This window comes from Leiobunum rupestre, chromosome 9 (assembly GCF_980474605.1).
Source record: "Leiobunum rupestre chromosome 9, qqLeiRupe1.1.hap1, whole genome shotgun sequence".
Taxonomy (NCBI): domain Eukaryota; kingdom Metazoa; phylum Arthropoda; class Arachnida; order Opiliones; family Sclerosomatidae; genus Leiobunum; species Leiobunum rupestre.
In genome coordinates, this window is record NC_143392.1 from 42341367 (window position 1) to 42364678 (window position 23312).

General features: G+C 39.1%; 2 protein-coding genes across 2 annotated transcripts; both read right to left on the reverse strand.

The window, feature by feature from the left end:
- Window positions 1-7920: 7920 nt before the first annotated feature.
- On the reverse strand, window positions 7921-10415 carry LOC149927898 (low choriolytic enzyme-like). The gene is made up of 4 exons (XM_090157878.1): window positions 10376-10415; window positions 10216-10333; window positions 9536-9711; window positions 7921-8204 (listed from the first exon to the last, which is right to left on the reverse strand). Exons 1-4 carry the CDS (start codon window positions 10413-10415, stop codon window positions 7921-7923), a joined length of 618 nt encoding a protein of 205 aa, XP_090014004.1.
- Window positions 10416-13883: 3468 nt separating this feature from the next.
- LOC149927899 (glutathione S-transferase 1-like) lies at window positions 13884-23044 on the reverse strand. Its single transcript, XM_090157879.1, has 7 exons — window positions 23009-23044; window positions 21363-21391; window positions 20342-20450; window positions 20206-20264; window positions 18708-18849; window positions 17638-17808; window positions 13884-14164 (listed from the first exon to the last, which is right to left on the reverse strand). The coding sequence occupies exons 1-7, from the start codon at window positions 23042-23044 to the stop codon at window positions 14033-14035; spliced, it is 678 nt and encodes a 225-aa protein (XP_090014005.1). The 3' UTR covers window positions 13884-14032.
- Window positions 23045-23312: the final 268 nt, after the last annotated feature.

Below are 23312 nucleotides of genomic sequence, written 5' to 3' on the forward strand. Positions count from 1 at the left end.
CACTGCTGAAGCGCGGGGAAAATTTTGACCAGCGTCTGCTATCGTATGCAAGTTGAGCCATTGAACACGCCAGTCTATTTAGCGAAGCGTATATATAGTCTTTGATCCGTCCCCAGGTGAAATATACTACCCTACTACTCAGAATAGTTGCAAGTTGAAGTTGGAGCAGGACAATAGTGTGAGTCTCCGACAGTGGCGCACCCAGGCGGGGGCCCAGGGGGGCTGGGTCCCCCCAGAACATAGGGGTTTACAAAGATTTTTTTACTGATTACTTTCAATCCGAACATTCCACAATCCACCGCCCCCACCCTTCAATTACGTTTTGGGTGCACCACTGGTCTTCAGCAAATTGGGACGTACCTTTGGGGGGGGGGGGGGGACCGGAGGGGTGTCCCCCCCAAAAGGCTTTGTAGAGTTGGCAAATCGAGGTGGACTTGGCAAAATGAAAATTATTAAACATGTTTGTTAATTAAAAAACTACTAAATTGATTGTAAACGATGTTGCAACAAATCATTTAGAATTTCCCAGCAATTGACTTCCCTAAAGTCATTAACTATGTTTGAGATTTCTATGTAGTTGCTTCTCCTTGTGTATAACTTACAAGACCTGATTTCTATGCTAGGCAGCTATTATGTCGGAACTTTAGTTCAGCCTTGTGGTAAAAGCTTTTTAAATAGTCATTTTTCGTACAGCACCTTATAAAATTCAAAGGCAGATAGACGCGTGATAGAGAATATCGGTTGTTCGTTATTATTTTAATGTTAATTTTCTACGTTAAATTTGGCAATCTGTATAAAATTTATAAAAATACCTAGTTTTAATTTCTATAGGAGATGTTACAGTTTTTATTTACTTAGGGTAAATTAGGTAAGTCGTGAATATTATAGTGATATTCTTTAGGAAAGTGAAAATTTTACAAGCCCATAAAGTTGCGTTGTGTAAAGATAACGTGTGATACAGTGTCGGTTGTTCTTACGTTAATATTTAAGTAATAAGTGTTTGAATTGTTTGTTATATTTGGGTATGAATAATTCCAGTTATTCAAAGCAGTTCAGTTAGTGTTGTAAGTCGGAAATTTTTAGTGGAAAATTTCCCGCTCGGAAAATTTTCCGGAAAATGACCGAGTCCTTTTTTCCGAAAAAAAATTTATTCCATGATTAGTCTAATACATTGTTTGCATATTTAAATAAAGCGGCATTTTCACCTAATTTTTTCGAATCTGAAAGTAAAACTAAACCTCTAGACTAGTTTAAACTGATTAACAATGTAACACTATTAAAGGGGCTCCAAAGTTCGGTGGCAAAAAAAAGAAAATTTAGCATACTTTTCATTCCCCCCAACCCCTCACTCGGCCTTGGCAGAGGCGGGCAGAGTCAACCTTAAATTTCGCACTTTACTGACTTTACACACATTTTACCACCGAACTTTGGAGCCCCTTTAATGTTTTGTAGCATGTTTACTGATATTAGACATTTTATATCGCAAAAAGTTAAAAACATTAAAAACCCCTAAAAAGTAAATTATGTTTCAATTTTTTATTTTCCGCAGTTCGGAAAATTTTCTGGAAATTTTTCCGCATTTTATTTTTCCGGAAAATTAACAACACTAAGTTCAGTTAAACAACAACTAGTATTCGTCAGGATGAAATGTATCTTTTTTTTTACTACAGCGGGATACACGACGAGAAAATAGTAAGCAGGTTTGATGATGGGATTTTTAAATTGCTGTAGCATCGTCCAATCTCTTTTTTCTTCTTCGTGTATCTCGCTTTATATATAAAGAGAGTACGCAAATGCTTCACTCACTATAACTAGCCGCCGAATCGTTTTCGCCATTGAATTGGGAATAGTACCGCTAGAATGACATAGGCGCGTTCGGTTGTCGTAGTTTCGCGAAATATAATATATAATAATTTTAATAAAACATTGAAATTGAAATCTACCGTAACAATCCAAACTTAGACGACTTGACAAACTTTGTTGTTTACTTGGCAAATTTCACTACCTCCCCCCCCCCCCCCCCCAACGTACCCTCTTCGGTACGCCTCTGTCAGCAATACATGAAAATGTGCAATCCTAAGTTCGGGAACTTGGGATTTCAACATTTGAAGAAGCAGCCGACAAATGAATCCCAAAAAAATAATAGACCCATAACAACAGAGGGGCCGCAGACGAGGCTTAAAGGGGCTCCAAAGTTCGGTGGCAAAATGTGTGTAAGGTCAGTAAAGTGCGAAATTTACGGTTGAGTTGAGGGGAATGAAAAGCATGCTCAATTTTATTTATTTTTTTGTCACCGAACTTTGGAGCCCCTTTAAGTGAGACCTCTGGACGGAACATCCTATTCGTGACGTTTTGAACCACGTGACCACCATTGAAATATACAGGCGGAAGTAAGGAAACGGATGTTCCGTCCAAATGCTGAGTTGCCAGGTAAAAATGTTAATTTTCGGCCCCCCCAACTTTCATCATGGGTCTATTGAAGTTACAGAAATACAGAAAAAGATCTAACTGAAATGATACATGAAAATATATCATATATATAAGATCAGGACCGATAGGCCGAATAGGCCTGGGCCTAGGGCACCAAGCCTACAAGGGGCACCAAGAGGGTTCGAAAAAAATAAAAGTACAAAACTTTGCTTTTCACAAAATATTTTCCGGAGTAATTTTAGTAAATGCGACCACCCCTATGAACCAAAAACGTTCTCTGACGGACTGCCGTCTAGCCCCTGACGACATACTAAATCTGGCAGCAAAATAAATTTTCCTACCATTTCTCAATTATAAATTGAGGAAGCGCCTAGCTCGCTTCGCTCGCTATTGAAAGAGGGCACCAAAATTAACTTGGGCCTAGGGCCCCATAAAGTCTTAATCCGGCCCTGTATAAGATCCAGGCTTGCTTAAAAAGAGACCAAGAATTTGCGCAAAGGGAATATAACCTCTGGTTTTTTTGTCGACCTCCGAGGGTTCCAATATTGTCCGCTGCCTCCTGTGGCTTTTCACACCTGCGGCGCTGATAATCGCTGATTGTGAAGGGAATAAAGGCAATTGATGTGGTCTTCCATAAAGAACGCGTTGGAGGTTCTATTCCCTTTAACAGGCAATTGATGTGGTCTTCCATAAAGAACGCGTTGGAGGTTCTATTCCCTTTAACAGGCAATTGATGTGGTCTTCCATAAAGAACGCGTTGGAGGTTCTATTCCCTTTAACAGGCAATTGATGTGGTCTTCCATAAAGAACGCGTTGGAGGTTCTATTCCCTTTAACAGGCAATTGATGTGGTCTTCCATAAAGAACGCGTTGGAGGTTCTATTCCCTTTAACAGGCAATTGATGTGGTCTTCCATAAAGAACGCGTTGGAGGTTCTATTCCCTTTAACAGGCAATTGATGTGGTCTTCCATAAAGAACGCGTTGGAGGTTCTATTCCCTTTAACAGGCAATTGATGTGGTCTTCCATAAAGAACGCGTTGGAGGTTCTATTCCCTTTAACAGGCAATTGATGTGGTCTTCCATAAAGAACGCGTTGGAGGTTCTATTCCCTTTAACAGGCAATTGATGTGGTCTTCCATAAAGAACGCGTTGGAGGTTCTATTCCCTTTAACAGGCAATTGATGTGGTCTTCCATAAAGAACGCGTTGGAGGTTCTATTCCCTTTAACAGGCAATTGATGTGGTCTTCCATAAAGAACGCGTTGGAGGTTCTATTCCCTTTAACAGGCAATTGATGTGGTCTTCCATAAAGAACGCGTTGGAGGTTCTATTCCCTTTAACAGGCAATTGATGTGGTCTTCCATAAAGAACGCGTTGGAGGTTCTATTCCCTTTAACAGGCAATTGATGTGGTCTTCCATAAAGAACGCGTTGGAGGTTCTATTCCCTTTAACAGGCAATTGATGTGGTCTTCCATAAAGAACGCGTTGGAGGTTCTATTCCCTTTAACAGGCAATTGATGTGGTCTTCCATAAAGAACGCGTTGGAGGTTCTATTCCCTTTAACAGGCAATTGATGTGGTCTTCCATAAAGAACGCGTTGGAGGTTCTATTCCCTTTAACAGGCAATTGATGTGGTCTTCCATAAAGAACGCGTTGGAGGTTCTATTCCCTTTAACAGGCAATTGATGTGGTCTTCCATAAAGAACGCGTTGGAGGTTCTATTCCCTTTAACAGGCAATTGATGTGGTCTTCCATAAAGAACGCGTTGGAGGTTCTATTCCCTTTAACAGGCAATTGATGTGGTCTTCCATAAAGAACGCGTTGGAGGTTCTATTCCCTTTAACAGGCAATTGATGTGGTCTTCCATAAAGAACGCGTTGGAGGTTCTATTCCCTTTAACAGGCAATTGATGTGGTCTTCCATAAAGAACGCGTTGGAGGTTCTATTCCCTTTAACAGGCAATTGATGTGGTCTTCCATAAAGAACGCGTTGGAGGTTCTATTCCCTTTAACAGGCAATTGATGTGGTCTTCCATAAAGAACGCGTTGGAGGTTCTATTCCCTTTAACAGGCAATTGATGTGGTCTTCCATAAAGAACGCGTTGGAGGTTCTATTCCCTTTAACAGGCAATTGATGTGGTCTTCCATAAAGAACGCGTTGGAGGTTCTATTCCCTTTAACAGGCAATTGATGTGGTCTTCCATAAAGAACGCGTTGGAGGTTCTATTCCCTTTAACAGGCAATTGATGTGGTCTTCCATAAAGAACGCGTTGGAGGTTCTATTCCCTTTAACAGGCAATTGATGTGGTCTTCCATAAAGAACGCGTTGGAGGTTCTATTCCCTTTAACAGGCAATTGATGTGGTCTTCCATAAAGAACGCGTTGGAGGTTCTATTCCCTTTAACAGGCAATTGATGTGGTCTTCCATAAAGAACGCGTTGGAGGTTCTATTCCCTTTAACAGGCAATTGATGTGGTCTTCCATAAAGAACGCGTTGGAGGTTCTATTCCCTTTAACAGGCAATTGATGTGGTCTTCCATAAAGAACGCGTTGGAGGTTCTATTCCCTTTAACAGGCAATTGATGTGGTCTTCCATAAAGAACGCGTTGGAGGTTCTATTCCCTTTAACAGGCAATTGATGTGGTCTTCCATAAAGAACGCGTTGGAGGTTCTATTCCCTTTAACAGGCAATTGATGTGGTCTTCCATAAAGAACGCGTTGGAGGTTCTATTCCCTTTAACAGGCAATTGATGTGGTCTTCCATAAAGAACGCGTTGGAGGTTCTATTCCCTTTAACAGGCAATTGATGTGGTCTTCCATAAAGAACGCGTTGGAGGTTCTATTCCCTTTAACAGGCAATTGATGTGGTCTTCCATAAAGAACGCGTTGGAGGTTCTATTCCCTTTAACAGGCAATTGATGTGGTCTTCCATAAAGAACGCGTTGGAGGTTCTATTCCCTTTAACAGGCAATTGATGTGGTCTTCCATAAAGAACGCGTTGGAGGTTCTATACCCTTTAACAGGCAATTGATGTGGTCTTCCATAAAGAACGCGTTGGAGGTTCTATTCCCTTTAACAGGCAATTGATGTGGTCTTCCATAAAGAACGCGTTGGAGGTTCTATTCCCTTTAACAGGCAATTGATGTGGTCTTCCATAAAGAACGCGTTGGAGGTTCTATTCCCTTTAACAGGCAATTGATGTGGTCTTCCATAAAGAACGCGTTGGAGGTTCTATTCCCTTTAACAGGCAATTGATGTGGTCTTCCATAAAGAACGCGTTGGAGGTTCTATTCCCTTTAACTTCATTTGGAACCAAACCTCTGGTAGGGTCGTAGACGTTAGCGTTTACGCATTTTCATGAGTTGCTGAAACTATCTAACTTGTAAGTTAGAGGAATCCATAGAGGTGAGGATTATTAGTAGTAACTGTTTTTTGTAAGGAGATCACTCTATATGACTCGGTATCTTTAGCAATATTAAAAATTTCCCTCTTTTAATCTCTATACAGCCAAAGCTACAGGTTTTATTTTAATTAGATTTAATCATACGGGGGTGTCTTAACAATCAAGGGAATTATCTGCACCCTAGTTATTACCTAAAAGGATTTATTTATACTTAAGACGAATGACTATAAGAGGGGGGGAAGGAAAAACTTCATTAGCGTTTTAGGGCGGTGGTTCCCAAAATTTGTCCGCTCGTGGAGCCCCATTTCAGTGTCTAATTTATCGTGGAACCCTTGTTTAAAAAAATTCGGTATTTAATTTTTTTTCTGCTGAAACTAATAGACCATTCAATTAAATACTACTTGTGTGCTTATTTACTTTTGTGTATAGAGATGCAGAAGGTTTATCCTGATTTTTCATGAACCAAGGAGGTTCATAAAAGGATTATCTGGCAAACCTGCCAACCCAGTTGTCTGGATAAATAGTTATAGTTTTATAGAAACCATTATAAATAGTTAATAAACTATATCTTATTGATTTTGTAAATAGTTCAGTTGTGAACTTACTATATTGTGAAATATACTATTTTAACGTATAGGCTACCTTAGCTTTATTTTGAAAATTGAGTTTATGGGTGACGCTTCAGAGAGTATCAATCAAATAGGTATAATTATAAACAGAATTTTTTGAACCAAAGAGTATAAAAGTTAGCAGAGACTAGATTAATAACGCCAAGTTGCCTATGTGAAAGTGTATGGCCCGTTAAGCCCTGAATTAATAGAAAGGGCTATTTTATTGAAGTGTAACTTAAAATCTTATGGAAGCCCTAAGTTTATGAATGGAGCCGCAATTGTGAATCACTGTGTTAGGGAAACAATAAGATATCAGGCTGATTCGATGTGTTTAATTTCTTATACAGCATTTTACAGATCTCCACTATAGGCTTCAAGCTTCGGAAATATACGGTATGCAACAAATGTTTCATTAGAACCAGGACATATTAAGGCCTAACAAAAACACGACGTTCTGTTTACAGGGGAAAAGTTTCTATTATTTCAACAAGCACTATTTAAACAAAACCCTGCGGGTCCTGGATCTTGGTAATATTACTTTTTGGTGATATCCTTGAAGATGCATGATTTAAGCGCCTATATCGACGGGAATAAAGTCAAACGTCGCTTAAGACCATTAACACCAAAACATTACAACTAGTATTATCAAGAATGTATTTTTGGTTGTTTCATAAGTAGCATTGTTTAATGTTCATTTGCTTACCCAACCTTTATGAATAAAGGCAATAGGACATTGGATTAAAGGGGCTCCAAAGTTCGGTGGCCAAATGTGTGTAAAGTCAGTAAAGTGCAAAATTTACGGTGGACTCTGCCCGCCTCTGCCAAGGCCGAGTGAGGGGTTTGGGGGGATGAAAAGTATTCTCAATTTTCTTCTTTTTTTGCCACCGAACTTTGGAGCCCCTTTAACTGATAACGTTTGGCGAATTGTCATATCATTTATTATATTGTGTTACTTAAAGTAATTAGAACCATCCTAGTTTGCTAGGGGAGATAATTATGTATTGCCCCAAATTCCAGAAAAGGTTATATACTCCCTTTAAGAGTATATCGGAAACAAAATATACTTTCCTTTCATAAATATATTTTTAATAAATAACGAGTTTATTTACAAATACAATAAAGAAATAAGTTATATCAGAAATATATACTAAATCTCTTAGAGAAAAGTCTCCATCTACTATATGAGATTAGCTGCCTTTCTCAGGCTCTCGTTCGTTTCTCAAATACATTTAGGAAGAATTCGTTATCATAGTGATTTTATAAAAGTATTTAATAGAAAAAAAAGTTTTTTTTTATTAATAATGTTAACATTTTACTTTGTCAGGCGGAGCAGTACAGACGGAATAATTTAATCCGTGATGCCGTTTGGCTGAAAATCGTTTCCATTGAGAACTTCCTCGAGCCTGTGAAGTTACAGGTTTCATTTTTACTCCTTACTTCTATCGTAAGAAACCTATGATATACTTCTGGCTTAGGTTTAATTTAAATTAAGAGACACTTCGTTAGTTTCATTTTTAGGCACAATTTGTTCGTCGGATGGAGAGCACTTGTACAGTTTATTTAATTTGGCAATGTCTAGGGAGGTCAGGGTTTTCCCCATACCCAGTCTACCTTCTATTATTTGCAACGGCACCATTGTTTTCAAAGTTTGGTTTTTGGCAAACCCGTTGCTATTATAATGCAGAATAGAATGGTAGTCGTACGGTAGGTCCAGGGTAGTCGTATGCTTCGGATTAGATTTGTTAAAATTGGACCTATAACCTAGTGGAGAAGAAATAATATTGGTTAGGGAAATTGTCCCAAGAACAGAATGAACTTTTTATGGACAAGTCACGGCACAGGCCGTATTTAGAATTGCAACTCGTTCGCCACAACCATAGTTTGTTCCTGGTTGGGAAAAGGTAGTACATGGAGAGGGAAATATCATAGCTTCTCGTCGCGCCATCCAACGGCCGCTAGTGGAACTAGCATGATTTTTAGCGCTTAAATGTTGTTAGACTAAATAAAAGCTGTACACTGTGATCGATTGAATCTTTAAATTTTATTATGCTAATAAATTATATTTAAATATTTAATATTATTCATAATTAAGAAGGAGGATTAATAATATTCGTGCCATTAAATATTCAGGTATTAAAACCGATTCATTCTGGTACCACCCTCGAAAACTTAGTAGTCAAAGTTCGACTGATGTTTAGTATTAAAACGTAAACATAGATGGCGATCTTCATTGTGAAAGAGTGAAAAGAAAATTCGAAAGCAGACTAGCTTTGGTTAGAAAGTATACGAAGGAGCAGTGTGTCCGAATTTATAGCCCGGTGTACCTAGTAACAGAGACCATACCACCGGAGGTCTATCATCATAAAACCCTACTCCAGCGTCCACAGCCCGGACAGGTGACTGATGGTCGCACCGTCGACGCAAGCCACTCAACCCAGCAGAAGGTGCAGCAATGGGACGACCAGTATCCACTTTGCACACAGCAGTGGGAGTAAGAGTGAATGCTATATCAACTCCAGCCGAACCCTACCTACGTAGGTAAAGAGTCAAACACTTTGGAGAGAGCTCCTAAAGGGGAACGACGGGCACACAGCGGTCCACATAACTCGGCACAGCTGGCACCGGAGATCCCGGTGTGCTCCAAAAGGCCGGGAAACAGGACCACCTTGCCCTCATACGGAGGCCCGCCGCCCCACAGCAGGCTACCCAATCCGCAGAGGCGGCCAGTTTTCACGGCCCCTCTCCGTTAGCCTGAGCCGAAGCTCAGTTTCCAGCCCAAACCTGACCGAAGGCGGAGGTGGAGATAGGACCATTTGATCAGAGCTAACATCTCCCAGTGCACCACCGCCCTTATGGGTTACAAGAGCCGGACCCCGACTCCACGGTAAAGCCACCAGTTATTGCGCAGTAAATATCTGAATTACTTCGTCTGATCATAAAATAACTTATTTAAAGTAATTTTTGTGTGTAGTTTAAGGTATCAGTATAGATGGCGCAAAACAGCAAAATTAGATTATTTCCCACCTCCTAAAACTGACGAACGAGCTGTGCAAAATAGCCAGATTCCATCGACTTCTTAATTAAACACTTACGGCTCATAATGTTTTGCTGGTAAACCTTGACGTACTGATCCCTATCAGGCCTATTTTGTTCGTGGTAGAAACCGAGTATGTGCATCAATTCGTGTAGAACTCTGCTAGACCACATACAGTTTGGACCCAAGGTGACCCTTCTAGGGTTGGGCTTATATCCGAGTCTGGCGCTACAACTATTAACAACATAAATATTTGTGTCATTGGGGGAACGCGTAATTAACACAATTGACGGCTCCAAGAAAACCTCTAGGATGCTTTGCCGCAAAGTATCATCCCCTATATAGCCGTAGCGCTAAATATTTTAATTTTTTCAGGTACCAACTAAAAGTTCTCTCGATTTCTCACTTCAACCGGCTAAGAAAATGAATCTTAACTCTTTAAAAAATAGTTAATCTACTACAACTTAATACATGTTTGTACTTTTTCCTATTTTACGTTCATTATAATTTACGAAATAAAATTGATGCTAAGCCTCGGTCATAACATGGAAAATCTGTTAAATTATGAGTTTAATATTATTTGATTATAATTTAAATTTAATATAATCATCGGTTCAAATTTCGTGCGATTATTTAGCTTTGAAAATCTCAACCAAATGGACACTCTGCCGAAGATGACATCTACCGTACTATCCAGGTATTATATTAGAGCCACCACTTGTTTGAAAGAAACTTTACCCATTGCCCTTGTGAACGATCATGTAACCCAACTCAATCTTTCTGGATACGAATCGAATGCAGCTCACCCTGGATATCAACTCCATGGCTTCGGTAATCTTCAATTTCTGTTTGGCGGCTGAGAGATTGAGAAATTAGTATTTATATCATCGCGACTTACCAGAAGTATATACTATACTTCTTACGGGATAAGTATCCATCTCGAATCACCTATCTTCGCGGCAGATTTTTTAAAATACGTTTAGTAAGAGAAAGTAGTCCAGGGAAAACTACGTCATACACTAAAACAATTTCATCGATAAAAATGTGGTTTTATACATAATCTTTGGCTGCGATGAGCTGTACCATAAGTCTATATAATGGTTCAATAAGTTGGTCACTTTTGGGAAGATTTTACTGAGAGCTAGAGGAGCCGGGTTCGATCCCAACTTGTGGCACTGGGTGCAAACTCCGAACAACTCTTTCTGCGTTGAGTTTGCAAGTTCTCTCCCCACTGGTTTAAGGGGTTTTCCCCCGAGATCTTCGGTTTCCCCTTCCATAAAAACTTGTTAAGGTTAACGGTAATAGTTAGTGTAGGGAGCTGTTGGCTCGCGTGGCTTGCAGGGCTTGCCACCACCCTCCTACGCATTGTAACCCGGCCACTTGAATTAAAGGCTTCAAAGGTCGCTCGATGACTTAGGCCTAGGGTGGTGCCTTGGGTATTAGCCTAGCTGATTATTATCACAAGAAGAAAATCTCCCCTTAGCGAGGCGCGTTAGCAAGCGGACGCAAAACGGCGACGAAGCCCGTAATGCAGTTTGTCTCGTGAATAGCTCTCAGTAAAACTTTTGCATGTGAAGAATAGGAAGTGTCACGCTTCTGTAACAATATTATACACTTACGTCCGCTACCATTTTAGCAGTTAGATGGATACTTTACTCGTAATTAAGATATATATCATGCACTTCTGGTCTTACCCAATATTTGTAAGAAAATAGAGTGGACCATCACAAAAAACGAAACTCACTGTACGTAGGATCAATTATAAAGGGCACAGTAGCGTTGGGCCAGAGCCGCTTTGGGTTCTTCAGGGCATGACGCTTGGACACGGACAACTGACACGCGGGGGAAAAGAAGACAATGTTTAATCGGGTTTAAAGACAAGTTACTTAGAAATCTTAAAAGAAAGCTAAGAACATGTAATAAAATGTGTGTCTGCCTGAGTTAACCATTCCCTTGTTCCAGAAATTACAGTAACAGGGTCATAGGGAGACGCCGTGAAAACCTATAGGTGAAGCGTGTATAGGTTTGGCTGAAAAAGGCATTAAAGGTGCAAAGAATGGTGTGAAATTGTGGTTGCGACTGAATTGTTTCGTTGAGCTGTTGCTTGTGGTCCAAATTTAAAGAATAGTAGCTTTGCATAGTTTATTTTGTATACTGATCGTAATTTTGGTACGTTTTCCCCTGCCCGTTTAGTTTCGCCTTTGCACAATAGGTAGCCCAATGGTAAGTTGTGGATTTCTAATTAAGTTTAACTTCACGTGAATCGTGAGAAATTTCGAATCGAACCGTACAATTTACATGACTAGAGGTCGGCGGAACGAATAAATTAACCGACAAAATTTCGATTAACCATAAAAAGTTTGGTTAATTGTTTTTTATGAACATTTTATACGAATAAACAACGATTTAACATGCAAAAATAATCGGTTTTTTCGTAAATGTTTTGGATAATTTGCGGTTATGAATAAAAATTAATAATTGAATAATTTCTTATTCAAACGCCGATCTCTACACATGACGTAGCACGTCTTCGTAAGTTCTTCTACAGCGGCACTTGAATAGTCCTATCACATGATATACTAAAGTTTATTTAAATGGAGGATAACCCGGGTTGGGACGGTCAAGCTTCTGCGAATACTCACTCGTGGAGTGAAAGTTTCTATACACCTCGCAACAGGATAAGCAATGGGAATTTTTACTACCTTTCAGACTGACGGAAAGTTGACCTTCCCTGCTAGGGATATACTCCCTTTAAAGGCAGTATGAACTTCCATATTTATGATGGATCAATGAATTTAAAATATTTGTCACCAGGTTTAATAGAAGCTAAGAGTAATTGGTTTATTTCCGACTACTAAAAGTCGAGCCTCAAGTAGTAAAGCTGAAATAGGTAAAAAATAATTCTAGTACTAAAATAATAAATAACCCTTAAAATTCGCTATGCTAAAATTTAAATCACAAAATTCAAACGGCTAAATTAATAGAAAAACTTGTTAACGTTTTCCACTGTGTCAGCTATATTCAAAATTATTAATTGGCGATGGGCTAGATACCTAATAAATAACTGTAAACAAACAGGCATACGAAACTGAGTACCGCCTTTGGTAATGTTAAATCTGTAATTAATTACGTAATCATTTTAGAACAGTCGAAGTTACAGGCGGTAATGAGCCCTACTGGAATTGTATACTTTTCCAAACTACAAAGGCGTTTATGAAATATCTCTGGTATAACCGTAAGTCACCGGAGGATAAAAGTCAAAATGATACCTGTTAATTAAGCACAAAGGTCACTCACCTTGAGGGCGCTGAAGACCAGTTGATACGAGCAACAGAACAAAGCTAACACCAGCAACGATTGAGCGCTAACGCGAGACATCCCCGAACACCCAATCCGTTTCTCTTACAGGGACGACTACCAATAATGCTATAGCGTCATCAACATCCTAAGCCGAACACCACCCTTGACTCTCCCAACGAGATTCGGCTGGAACCACCGATTACCCTATTCAATCTATCTAGGGACCAAAGGTGTTCCGAGGCAACGTATTTGGAAAATTTCTCGCTTGGCTTGGCGGCCCGTGTCAAAGATGAACGAACCAAAATTTGACCTTTCGCGTAACGTCTTCCTACAATTTTCTCGAGTCTTTTTTCACAGCCGAAGCTAGCTATTTTTCACTTCGTGTAAGAACTAAAAACGGGCCGTTCTATAATCGGTTCTGGGACGAGACAATCCGGTTCCATGTACTTTTTTCTAGCGTTTCTTATAAAAATCGAGGAACACATTGGAGGTTACTTGAACTAAACACGGTGAATTTCCGATGGGACGTAACCAACCGTCTGGACTGGGATGTTCATTAAGATTTTTTCTTTAATGGGGCAAATTTAATGGTCCATCGAAGCCGACTAACGGGATTCTCGCTACTACAAAGATATATACGCAATTGTAACGTTTCGAGGTGGAATTTCTACTTATAGTGGACGCCATTTCAACGTCTATATATGAAAACCGTGAGATGATCTGACGGTGGAATACACGATTTAGGCTTACGACCAAAAGAATAGAGGTACGTAAGTTATCCAATCTAGCCACGGAAAAGTCGTGGCTAAGAGGCGGGGATTTCCCAAAATTAGTTTCGCATTTTTATTGAAATTATTCTTTAATTTATATTTTAGATGACGGAAGCGACGAATGCGTGTTTTGAAGAAGTTTTTGTACCGTTATCAAGTTTACGGACGTTTATTTAAGGGTCAACGCGCTATGTGGGAAAACATTTCTAATATCCAGTGTAGCGTGGTATTTTCGTAATAGATTTAATTAAAGAAGAAAGAGTAGAAATAATTACAATATTTCGGCTTAATTAATCACCCGTAATCTTTACACATCAAATTGTTTATCCTTCGTTTATTTGCCATTCGAAGCGTGAAAATTTTATAACAAGGTAAAGACACCAGAAAACTTGTTTTACCACAATTTCAATAACAGAATGTAAAGTTCATCGCGACTTATCCACGTATAAGTTTCGCCTTCTTTACCCGAAGCAATGGCGACCAGTTTACGCTAGAAGTAGAGCTTTGAATTCTTCGTGTGGTATCTTAGTGACTTCGTCGTCGTACGGAAGATATTTCTGCAGTGTTGAAATCCAACTTCGGATATTCGGATATGCCGAAAGGTCGTAGTCCAACAACTATTAATATTTAAACTGGAGTTAAGAATAATTGTTAACTGTCAACCCTTACAGGTTTCAACTGGTCTTTATACTCATTGTTTGAAATTGTGTGTCTATTTTTGAAATATAAAAATATAATGATTATACTATAGTTCAGTGGTTTCCAAACTGCGTACCCCGGAATGCTTGGTTCCAGATGCTCTTTTAATTATTTGGGGGGGGGGGGAAATGTGTAAAAAAACTGTTAAAGTGCCACAGAATCATTTGCAAAATTCGGTCCGAATTTCAGGTAGCCTCGCCCTTTTTGTACCTTGTGATATTCGATCCAACGAATGACAATTTGCCATTTTTCAAACCATATTTCCGAAATTCAAAATATATTGTGTATACGTGTTTTTATATTTTGAACGGAGCTTCGGCATTAGTGTAAAATGTTATTGCGTTCTTTGCGAGTTCTTTGGTGGCAATAGGTCCACAAAAATAGATAGGATAGGGGCAAGGGGAGCAACCTGGTGGCATTGACTCGACGTTCTGTTAAACCCGTTCCCTTTCCACCACTCAATCAATTTTCTAAGAGATATGTTATATTCTTCTGATTATACTAAAACGACTATTTTGGATTTCGAAGTTTTCACCTGCTTATCTTCAAATTTTAAAATTAATAGTTTAGTTTGAATAATTCAACGAATTATAATAAACTGCTTCGTTTAGCAACGCTTTGTTCCACCAGATGGGGTAAGGACTCCCTCAGCATCGTGCTGTATTGTTAGAGTACAGTTTAAATAAATAGTCCTAACTTCATATCTCGGCCGCAAAATAAACAAATTCAAACATAACAAACATTGTTGCGTGTTTAGAAGTGTCGAAACGATAATAAATAATATAAACGCAGAATCTATAACTAATTTTTTTTTATTCAAGAATATTATTTAATCAATAATTGGGGCCACAATTTTACCTAAAACAACTGAGCTTTCGACCCGCGGGTCTTCGTCAGAGTGAGGATTATTGATTAAATAATATTTTTGAAAAATCCATGCGTGTCTCGCTGTTAATAAAAAAAATTAGTTAAACATTTTCTATGGATATGTTAAAATCTTCTGAATCTATAAGGCGCTATATATATCCAGAACGATCGATGGTTAAAGTAGCATTTAAAATAATTAAGGGTCTGAAATGGAGATTATTGTGCTCTGAACAGGTTTTGAATTAAAATCTATTTAATCAAATAAATCAAACCCCATCCATTTATCTTACCGTTTCTTACCCCATTATAGTAAGAGCGGAAAAAAAAGCGCGAAAATTTTACCGCTCAAAAAAAGAGCGGAAAGAGAGGAGCGAAAATTTTACCGCTTAAACTTCTGTCTTCTCTATGTCCGATTTCAAAATAATTAACTATGGTGACGAGGGTTTTCGATACGTGAAACTAGTACACGAAAATCCCTATACAGTGGCGTAACTAAACTTATGGTCGCCTGGGGTGGAAGACAAAACCTTAGCCCCCTCTCATTCAATTAATATTAATTAATGAATAATAATTTGAATGACTTCAAGTATTAATTAATTAATTGACGAATTAATTCATTATTAAGGCAAATGAACTAGAAATATTATTTGCTTTGGTAATAAACATTGAAATTAAACTTAAGACTTTACTGAAAGTCTGAAATACAAGAAATAAAAATATCGTGATAATCTGCGACCGACCATTCAAAACGCGCCCTCCGCTCCTATAAGTTTGCACCTGGGGCAGCCACCCCCTTCACCCCCCTGATAGATACCTAGTGATTGTGTGTAGAAAGTAGATGAAGATGTAGTTAAAGCTACTTAAGTTAATTGTACGCTAGAAAAGAGCGGAGAGGAGCGCAAATATTATCGCTCAAAAAGAGCGAAGAGAGGAGCGAAAATTATAACACTCAAAATAGAGCTGAAAGAGAGGAGCGAAAATTATACAGCTCAAAAAAGAGCAGAAAGAGAGGAACGAAAATTATACAGCTCAAAAAAGAGCGGAAAGAGAGGAGCGAAAGTTTTACCGCTCAAAAAAGAGTGGAAAGAGAGGAGCGAAAATTTTGCCGCTCAAAAATTGAGCGGAAAGAGAGGAGCGAAAGTTTTACTGCTCAAAAAAGAGCGGAAAGAGAGGAGCGAAAATTGTACCGTTCAAAAAAAGAGCGGAAAGAGAGGAGTCAAAATTTTACCGCTCAAAAAGACGTGAGCGTGAGCGGCTCTTTGACGAAAATGCCCAACACTGTTTAGCCCATGCCTTGAGACGGCCCTGGCCCGCGGATCATCTCAACATAGTCATTCTTTCTAATAATAAGAGTAATTAGCTAAGCTAATACCAAGAGACAGGACCTACAATAGTGGACAGTTCAGTGGCGTAGCTGAAAACTCAGAGCCCCCCCGCAAAAAAACCCGATGAGGCCCCCCTTTTTATTTTTTTATAGTTAGCGCCCCATCCCCAAAGCTCGAGGTCCCCCGCACCGCGTGCCCTGCGGACCATCAGCTACGCCACTGGGGCAGTTCTAGCAGTTTTGGGAAGTTCTAAAACTCGTATTTGCAGTTCTAAAACCGGATTTGGGCAGTTCTCTAATTATTATCGTTAACTTATCGTAAAGGAGAATGAAAAATTTAAAATACCTGATTAATTCATGGGAGATGTCGTGGTAGACGGGCAGGGGTGGATTAACCTTTTCGACGCCTCTAGGCACAAAAACATTTGGCACCTATTGGCCTTGAGCTTAGGAAATATAGCGCCATCTGCTTTAATATCCGTAAACTAAATATGTGAAGAAATAGCAGACAACTTTTGAATTTATAGGTTTTCCGGAACTTGAACTTTCAGCTGTTGTAATTTCGAACGAGCAGACAGCTTTCATATATTTAATTTAAAACTCGGTTGGTAGGCGGCGATACTTATGACCAAAATTTAAACAACGCAAGAAGCCTATTGGCATTGTCTAACGGGTTGATCATTTAAGTAGGGGCAAGCCAAGTACTTGGACCGTGGACTTTATCATAGTTTTGGCGCCCCTAGAAAATGCCGCACTAGGCACGTGCCTACTCTGCCTTATGGTTAATACGCCCCTGTTGACGGGTCTTTCCGGTATATCGACAAACGCAGCCAATTTTGCTGAACTAAGTTACTTATTTACAGCCCTTTTTTCTCTCATAATTTTGTTAAAATATTCGTCTGCTACAAATTCTGAATTCGGTGATTCCGCGAATGTGGCAAGCGAATAAGCGATGCATTATAAAATAAAATAATTCCAAGGTTCCAACTGCTTTTATAGCTTATTGAAATTATGTTTTAAGGGTTTAGTTTGTATATAGCGGCTCGCTCACCGTTATTTTTTTTGACAGTTCTTAAAAATCCTTATTTTAGCCCTTGCCCAAGGTACCACACAGGCCTAAGTCAACTAGTGACTCGTGAAGCCAATTACCGGCTTCCGGGTTAAATAAATAAATAAATTATTGCTGCGGGATAAATTTACTTGTAGAAACGTCACTCCCGCGTAGAGCGACAAGTCGGCAATGGTAACGTGATTTCCAGTTAAGAAACGATTATCACCATTGCCTAGGAGAGCTTCCAAGTTCACCAAACCCTCCTTGAGTTTATCTTCCTTGGCCGGATCGGGTTCCATGCGCAGCATGAGCACGGGAATCTGAGAATTACACAAATTAGGCCTGATGAGCTAAACCAGTGGTTCTCAACCTTCGTCACCTTGTGGAACACCATTTCAGTTTCAAATTTAAAAGTTCTGTATTTAAATTTTTTATTCCGAAACTAAATCTGGTGGAGGCACTAGAATTTTAAACGGAGCCCCATTTGAGAATCACTGAGCTATACCCATAATTGGGTTGGCATAATAGAGCGATTCACACATTGCTTACGGGGAAGCCATTAGAGGAAACATTTACATGTTTTTATTTATACAAGATCAGTGGCGCACCCAGGATTTTTTAATGGAGGGGGCCCGGATTGATCTAATCAACTAAGTTGAGAAAATTTTAAGACTTTTAATGAAACATAAAATATGGACCAATTTTTCTCATTGCGCCAATTTACTAGTTGACTTTATTTAAAAACTATGCTCAGATGTTCAATTGAGGAATAATTCATCAGTAAAAGAAATGAAAACTTTTTATCTTATCTGTTTTTAGTTAATTTAAAATCTTTCATATTCAAAAAATTGCTTGCAGAGAATCAAAGTTCAAGGTTCGATTTTAATGTTTTAATTTATTTTAGATGGAACCAGTTTCTCGTTTTTGACGGGGATCCAATAAATACATATTAATTCATTTCAATTTGTTGTGCTATTTAAAGTTATGATTTATTAAAAACTATACACAATAGATCTACTCGGGAATCATTCGACATTAAAAGCTGGAACGTATTTTAGATAATTTAAAATATTTAGGTTTTGGACTATTGGCGCCATCTGGTATGACTTCGGTTATTTAAGAGTTTGCCCCTATTGGCGTTACCCCCGTGTAAGAATCTTCTCCCTTGTCAGATGTGTATCGGTTTATACATTTATAGCCGCAAACAAAGAGAACCTACCTCGAATTCAAAAATAGCCTTGTAGATGTTGCCGATATCAACGAAGAGTAGCATGTCTATGGCGGCCCTTTTCTTGGCATTTTTGGGGTACAGATTCGAACCGGGAGCGTACTTGTTGACCAAGTACATCATGATAGCGCGGCTATCATATAAATATACACGCGTGTTTAGATAATAATGCTATATAACAGTCTCGGAATCTCCCGTCAGAAAATTACCGTAACCGAATTTACAAAAATACTTTAATGGTATGTTTACGCTTTTGGTCGGCCATCTTTTATCGCTTATCTTAAGTCCCATTCACACTGAAGTCGTAAACAGTTACGTATGAGTTTCGTAAGATCAAGTATGTATTTATTTGATTTGGGACTTTGGGTACATTTGTTCGAATTTCATTCGACCGAACGGTGGTACAAATGTCCGAATGCCGGAAAAAAGGATCGTATGTCCGAAAACGTATTTCATTTGCCCGAAAAATGTATCACAACTTTTGTTGGTGATTTAGTCGTTCAATTTATGTTAACTTTACTGGCGAATTTCATTTGTTCGAATAATCGTTTGACCGTTTTTTCGAACATTAGGAATTGTTTGTTTTTTTTTAAATATTGTTAATATAAGAAAATAGTAACATTAACGTGAACCTAACCTAACCTAACCTAACAAACAACGATATTTACAATGTAGTCTTTTATTTTTTATTCTTGCTCTAAAAAAAACCCGGACAAAAAAAACAGCAATATGAAATACTAATTTAGCGACAGAATTCGGACAAATGATTGCTACCGATTCGGACGAATGAAACAAACAAGTTGTCCAATTCGAACAATTGAAACATTTGTTATTTCGGCGGTACGGAGTTCGGACGAATGAAATTCGAACATTTGTTAAACCGTTCGGACGAATGAAATTCGAACATTTGTTAAACCGTTCGGACGATTGAAATTCGAACAAATGTACCTACCCCATTTATTTCCACTTAGGGACAAAAGCTTAATATGATTTTTAGCATTGCTCCCAGTTCAATAACACTCGAAAAGTAAGTTGATTTCTTGTTAACTAATCCAGGGCTAAACATGGTTTTAAATTAATTCATAATAAGACCTATCTCGAAAAAACATTCGATTTGAGGATTAGTCACTAGATGGTGGTATAATACGAAATTAACCAAAAATAAGGTTATAATTTATTTATATTTTCCCTTTGACGATTGAAGTTGAAAGAAAAAAATTCGTCAGCAAACAACTAACTTTCCTATTCAAACGACGTGATAAATATTACGACGAAAGTCGTACGATCAATATCGCGTAGTGCGAACGAGCTTCGTCACCCGAAACAAAAACCACGTATCTCTTGTTAGGTGGTTTTTGCAATAAGTGGACGACCTTTAAAACGGGTTTGTCTGCATTATTTATTTATTTTCATACTTCAAGCGAGATTTTTAAGACTATTAGAAACAAAAAACCGGCTTACTTTTTGTAAAATATTTCAGCCAGCTTACCTTTCCCATAGTGTGAGGTCCCCATCGACAATGGTAGGGATGGTATGCATAAAATTCAACTACGTAAAAAAAATGACAAAAATACGGTTTAAAGAAATAACAACGCCGTTACCTCCAGATTTACATCAACGCGAACCTTAGTGAACGATTCTTCCAGACTTCCGCCTTTGGATACATCCACGATTTTGATATTAAGAGGCAGGTCTAATTCTTTGGCTAACATCAGAACGGCCCGACACGGAGGGCTGATGGGGTAGAAATACAGATCTATGGGGTTCCTTCCGTCCATGTTGCACAAGTAGCAAGACATGGTCAGTACCGACCATCTAACTTAAAGCTAGGTTATACACTGGCCAGATGACTGAAGTACGCTCTGTGCCAAATCTTGGTCAGAGCGCTTTAGTTTTGTCAAAACTATACAAGGTGTTTCAAAAGTTTATGCAAATAAGTTGTAGGGGGTGAGTTGAGAAGTATGCCTGTTTTCCCCATTTTCCTACGATGCGATAAAAGAGCGCCGGAGAGCTTCAAAGTGTGGCCTACTAGCCCTGGAAGTAGGCTGCAACAAGCGGAAAACCAAGCAGCATGGAAATGCGATTTCCGGGGTACGATGAATTTGCGAATGCGTGGGAATTGAGATAAATAACAGAACAAAATGAGTCAATAAGAAATGTGCAATGAGTTTAATTAAACACAGAAGAACAAAGTAGGAAAATGTGTATTTTGTACAAGTTTACTTTTTTACTCTGGTTACTTCGATTAGACCCTTTAGTAGGCTGTAATAAGCTCAAAACCAAGCAGCAGGGACTTTAAATACTGTTTAAGTTTACTTTTTTACGCTGGTTATACCTCGATTTGTTTACAAAGTCATTTTTTACCTATCACACGAACCCAAACCTTAATGTTCGCGTTTCCCTGCTGCTTGGTTTTGCGCTTTTTGCAGCCTACTTCCAGGGGCTAGTGGGCCACACTTTGAAGCTCTCTGGCGCTCTTTTTACTCAACGTAGGAAAATGGGGAAAAACAGGCATACTTCTGAACTTACCACCTACAACTTCTTCAAATTTTGGCATCACCTTTTCATACACCCTGTATAAACTATTAAGCCGTAATCGATCGTATTAAATCTACCCTCTATGATTAAATTGAGACAAGATCGCACTTAACCACACGTTTTCGATGTTCGAGGGGCTACGTCGCTAGGAGAGCCACCTTTCTCTGGTACCTCCGATATAGCTTGGTCTACGTGATTTAGTTATTCGAGGAGAGCGATATCGGGAAACGATTAAAAGATGGCTTTTATATATTTATTTAATGGACAATAGTAGAATAATAATCTGAAGTTTATTGTCTCCTTTTTGTATGGTCTATTTAAAAGTCAAATAAATGGAAATTGAATTTTTCATTGTTGTTGTTGTTCAAAGTCAATCACGTTACAATTACTGAGGATTTACGAGGTCACCTTCCATGATGCCCTAGCTAAGCTTCTTAAGACTCTCCCTCAAACTGAAACACTCAATTTTTTTAGTGTTGTTAATTTTTCGGAAAAATAAAATGCGGCAAAATTAAAATTAAAAATTGAAACATAAATTACTTTTTAAGGGTTTTAATTTTTTTAACTTTTTATTGATATGAAATTTCTAATAACAGTAAACATACTACAAATCAATAATAGTGAACATAACATTATATTATTAGACTAAATATCGAATAAAAACTTTTTTTGCGGAAAATTACGAAAATTAACTCCTTGCCGTCACTCACTAGGAAGGCCTGTGGAAGCTACTCGGTATTGTCTAAGCGCACCCTGCCAAACAAGAGGCGTTATACTCCCTCTACCGATAATAGTGAGTGCAAGGAGTTTTTGCATCACGTGGCATGAAGCGATTCCCACCACCCTCCTACGCAATTTAACCCGGCCACCTGAATTCAAGCCAATAAAAGTCGCTCGATGACTTGCCCTAGGGTGATGCTTGGGTTATTATCCTAGCTTATGAGCCTAGCTTATGAGCCTAGCTTATGAGCCCAGCTTATGAGCCCAGCTTATTAGCCCAGCTTATTAGCCCAGCTTATTAGCCCAGCTTATTAGCCCAGCTTATTAGCCCAGCTTATTAGCCCAGCTTATTAGCCCAGCTTATTAGCCCAGCTTATTAGCCCAGCTTATTAGCCCAGCTTATTAGCCCAGCTTATTAGCCCAGCTTATTAGCCCAGCTTATTAGCCCAGCTTATTAGCCCAGCTTATTAGCCCAGCTTATTAGCCCAGCTTATTAGCCCAGCTTATTAGCCCAGCTTATTAGCCCAGCTTATTAGCCCAGCTTATTAGCCCAGCTTATTAGCCCAGTTTATTAGCCCAGCTTATTAGCCCAGCTTATTAGCCCAGCTTATTAGCCCAGCTTATTAGCCCAGCTTATTAGCCCAGCTTATTTTAACCCAGTTTATTAGCCCAGTTTATTAGCCCAGCTTATTAGCCTAGCTGAAGTCGAAATAAAGGTATTATTGGTAGAATTAATTTCCATTAAAGGTGAATTTTTCTAAATACCGTTTTAGTTTCGATGTGTTATCAATCAATGCTTTTATAGTAAAGGTATTTGCTAATCTAAATGTTATCGGTACAATCCAAGAACTTTCCGCTGATATCGGCCTGGAGCTCAACCCCTCCAAATGCGAGTTATTACTCCTAAACCCCGGCGGCTTTGACCTTCAACACTACCAATCTATGTTCCATGCGGTGGCTCCTGGCGTTAAACTCTTATCGCGCTCCGAATACATCCTCTTAGGAGCTCCCCTTTCGGACGAGGCTATCTCCACTTGCTTGTCCTCTAAGGCCGACGCCTTGAATACCATGGTCGGAAATCTTCAGCAAATACCTGCCCATCAGGGTTTTTTCTATTGAAAAACTCAATTGCTATCCCGAAGCTATCGTATCTCCTCCGCAGCGCCCCCGTTTGGCGTGACGTCTCTGGCCTTACGTCGTTCGACGAAACCCTTCGTTCGGCGCTGCAAACCGTTACGAACACTCTCATGGACGAGGCACCTTGGCTACAGTCGTCGCTTCCCGTGTCTCGGGGAGGCCTGGGTATTCGCCACGCCTCTACTCTCGCTCTCCCCGCCT

Coding starts and splice junctions, on each gene's coding strand:
- LOC149927898 (XM_090157878.1), bottom strand. CDS start 10,415: ATGGATACTTATCCCGTAAGAAGTATAGTATATACTTCTG. Junction 10,334..10,375: donor AAGTATAGTATATACTTCTG/GTAAGTCGCGAT, acceptor TCAATCTCTCAG/CCGCCAAACAGAAATTGAAG. Junction 9,712..10,215: donor ATCGTTCACAAGGGCAATGG/GTAAAGTTTCTT, acceptor TGTTGTTAATAG/TTGTAGCGCCAGACTCGGAT.
- LOC149927899 (XM_090157879.1), bottom strand. CDS start 23,044: ATGGTATTCAAGGCGTCGGCCTTAGAGGACAAGCAA. Junction 21,392..23,008: donor CGGCCTTAGAGGACAAGCAA/GTGGAGATAGCC, acceptor CTAGCGACGTAG/CCCCTCGAACATCGAAAACG. Junction 18,850..20,205: donor GACCTCACACTATGGGAAAG/GTAAGCTGGCTG, acceptor TTTATATGATAG/CCGCGCTATCATGATGTACT.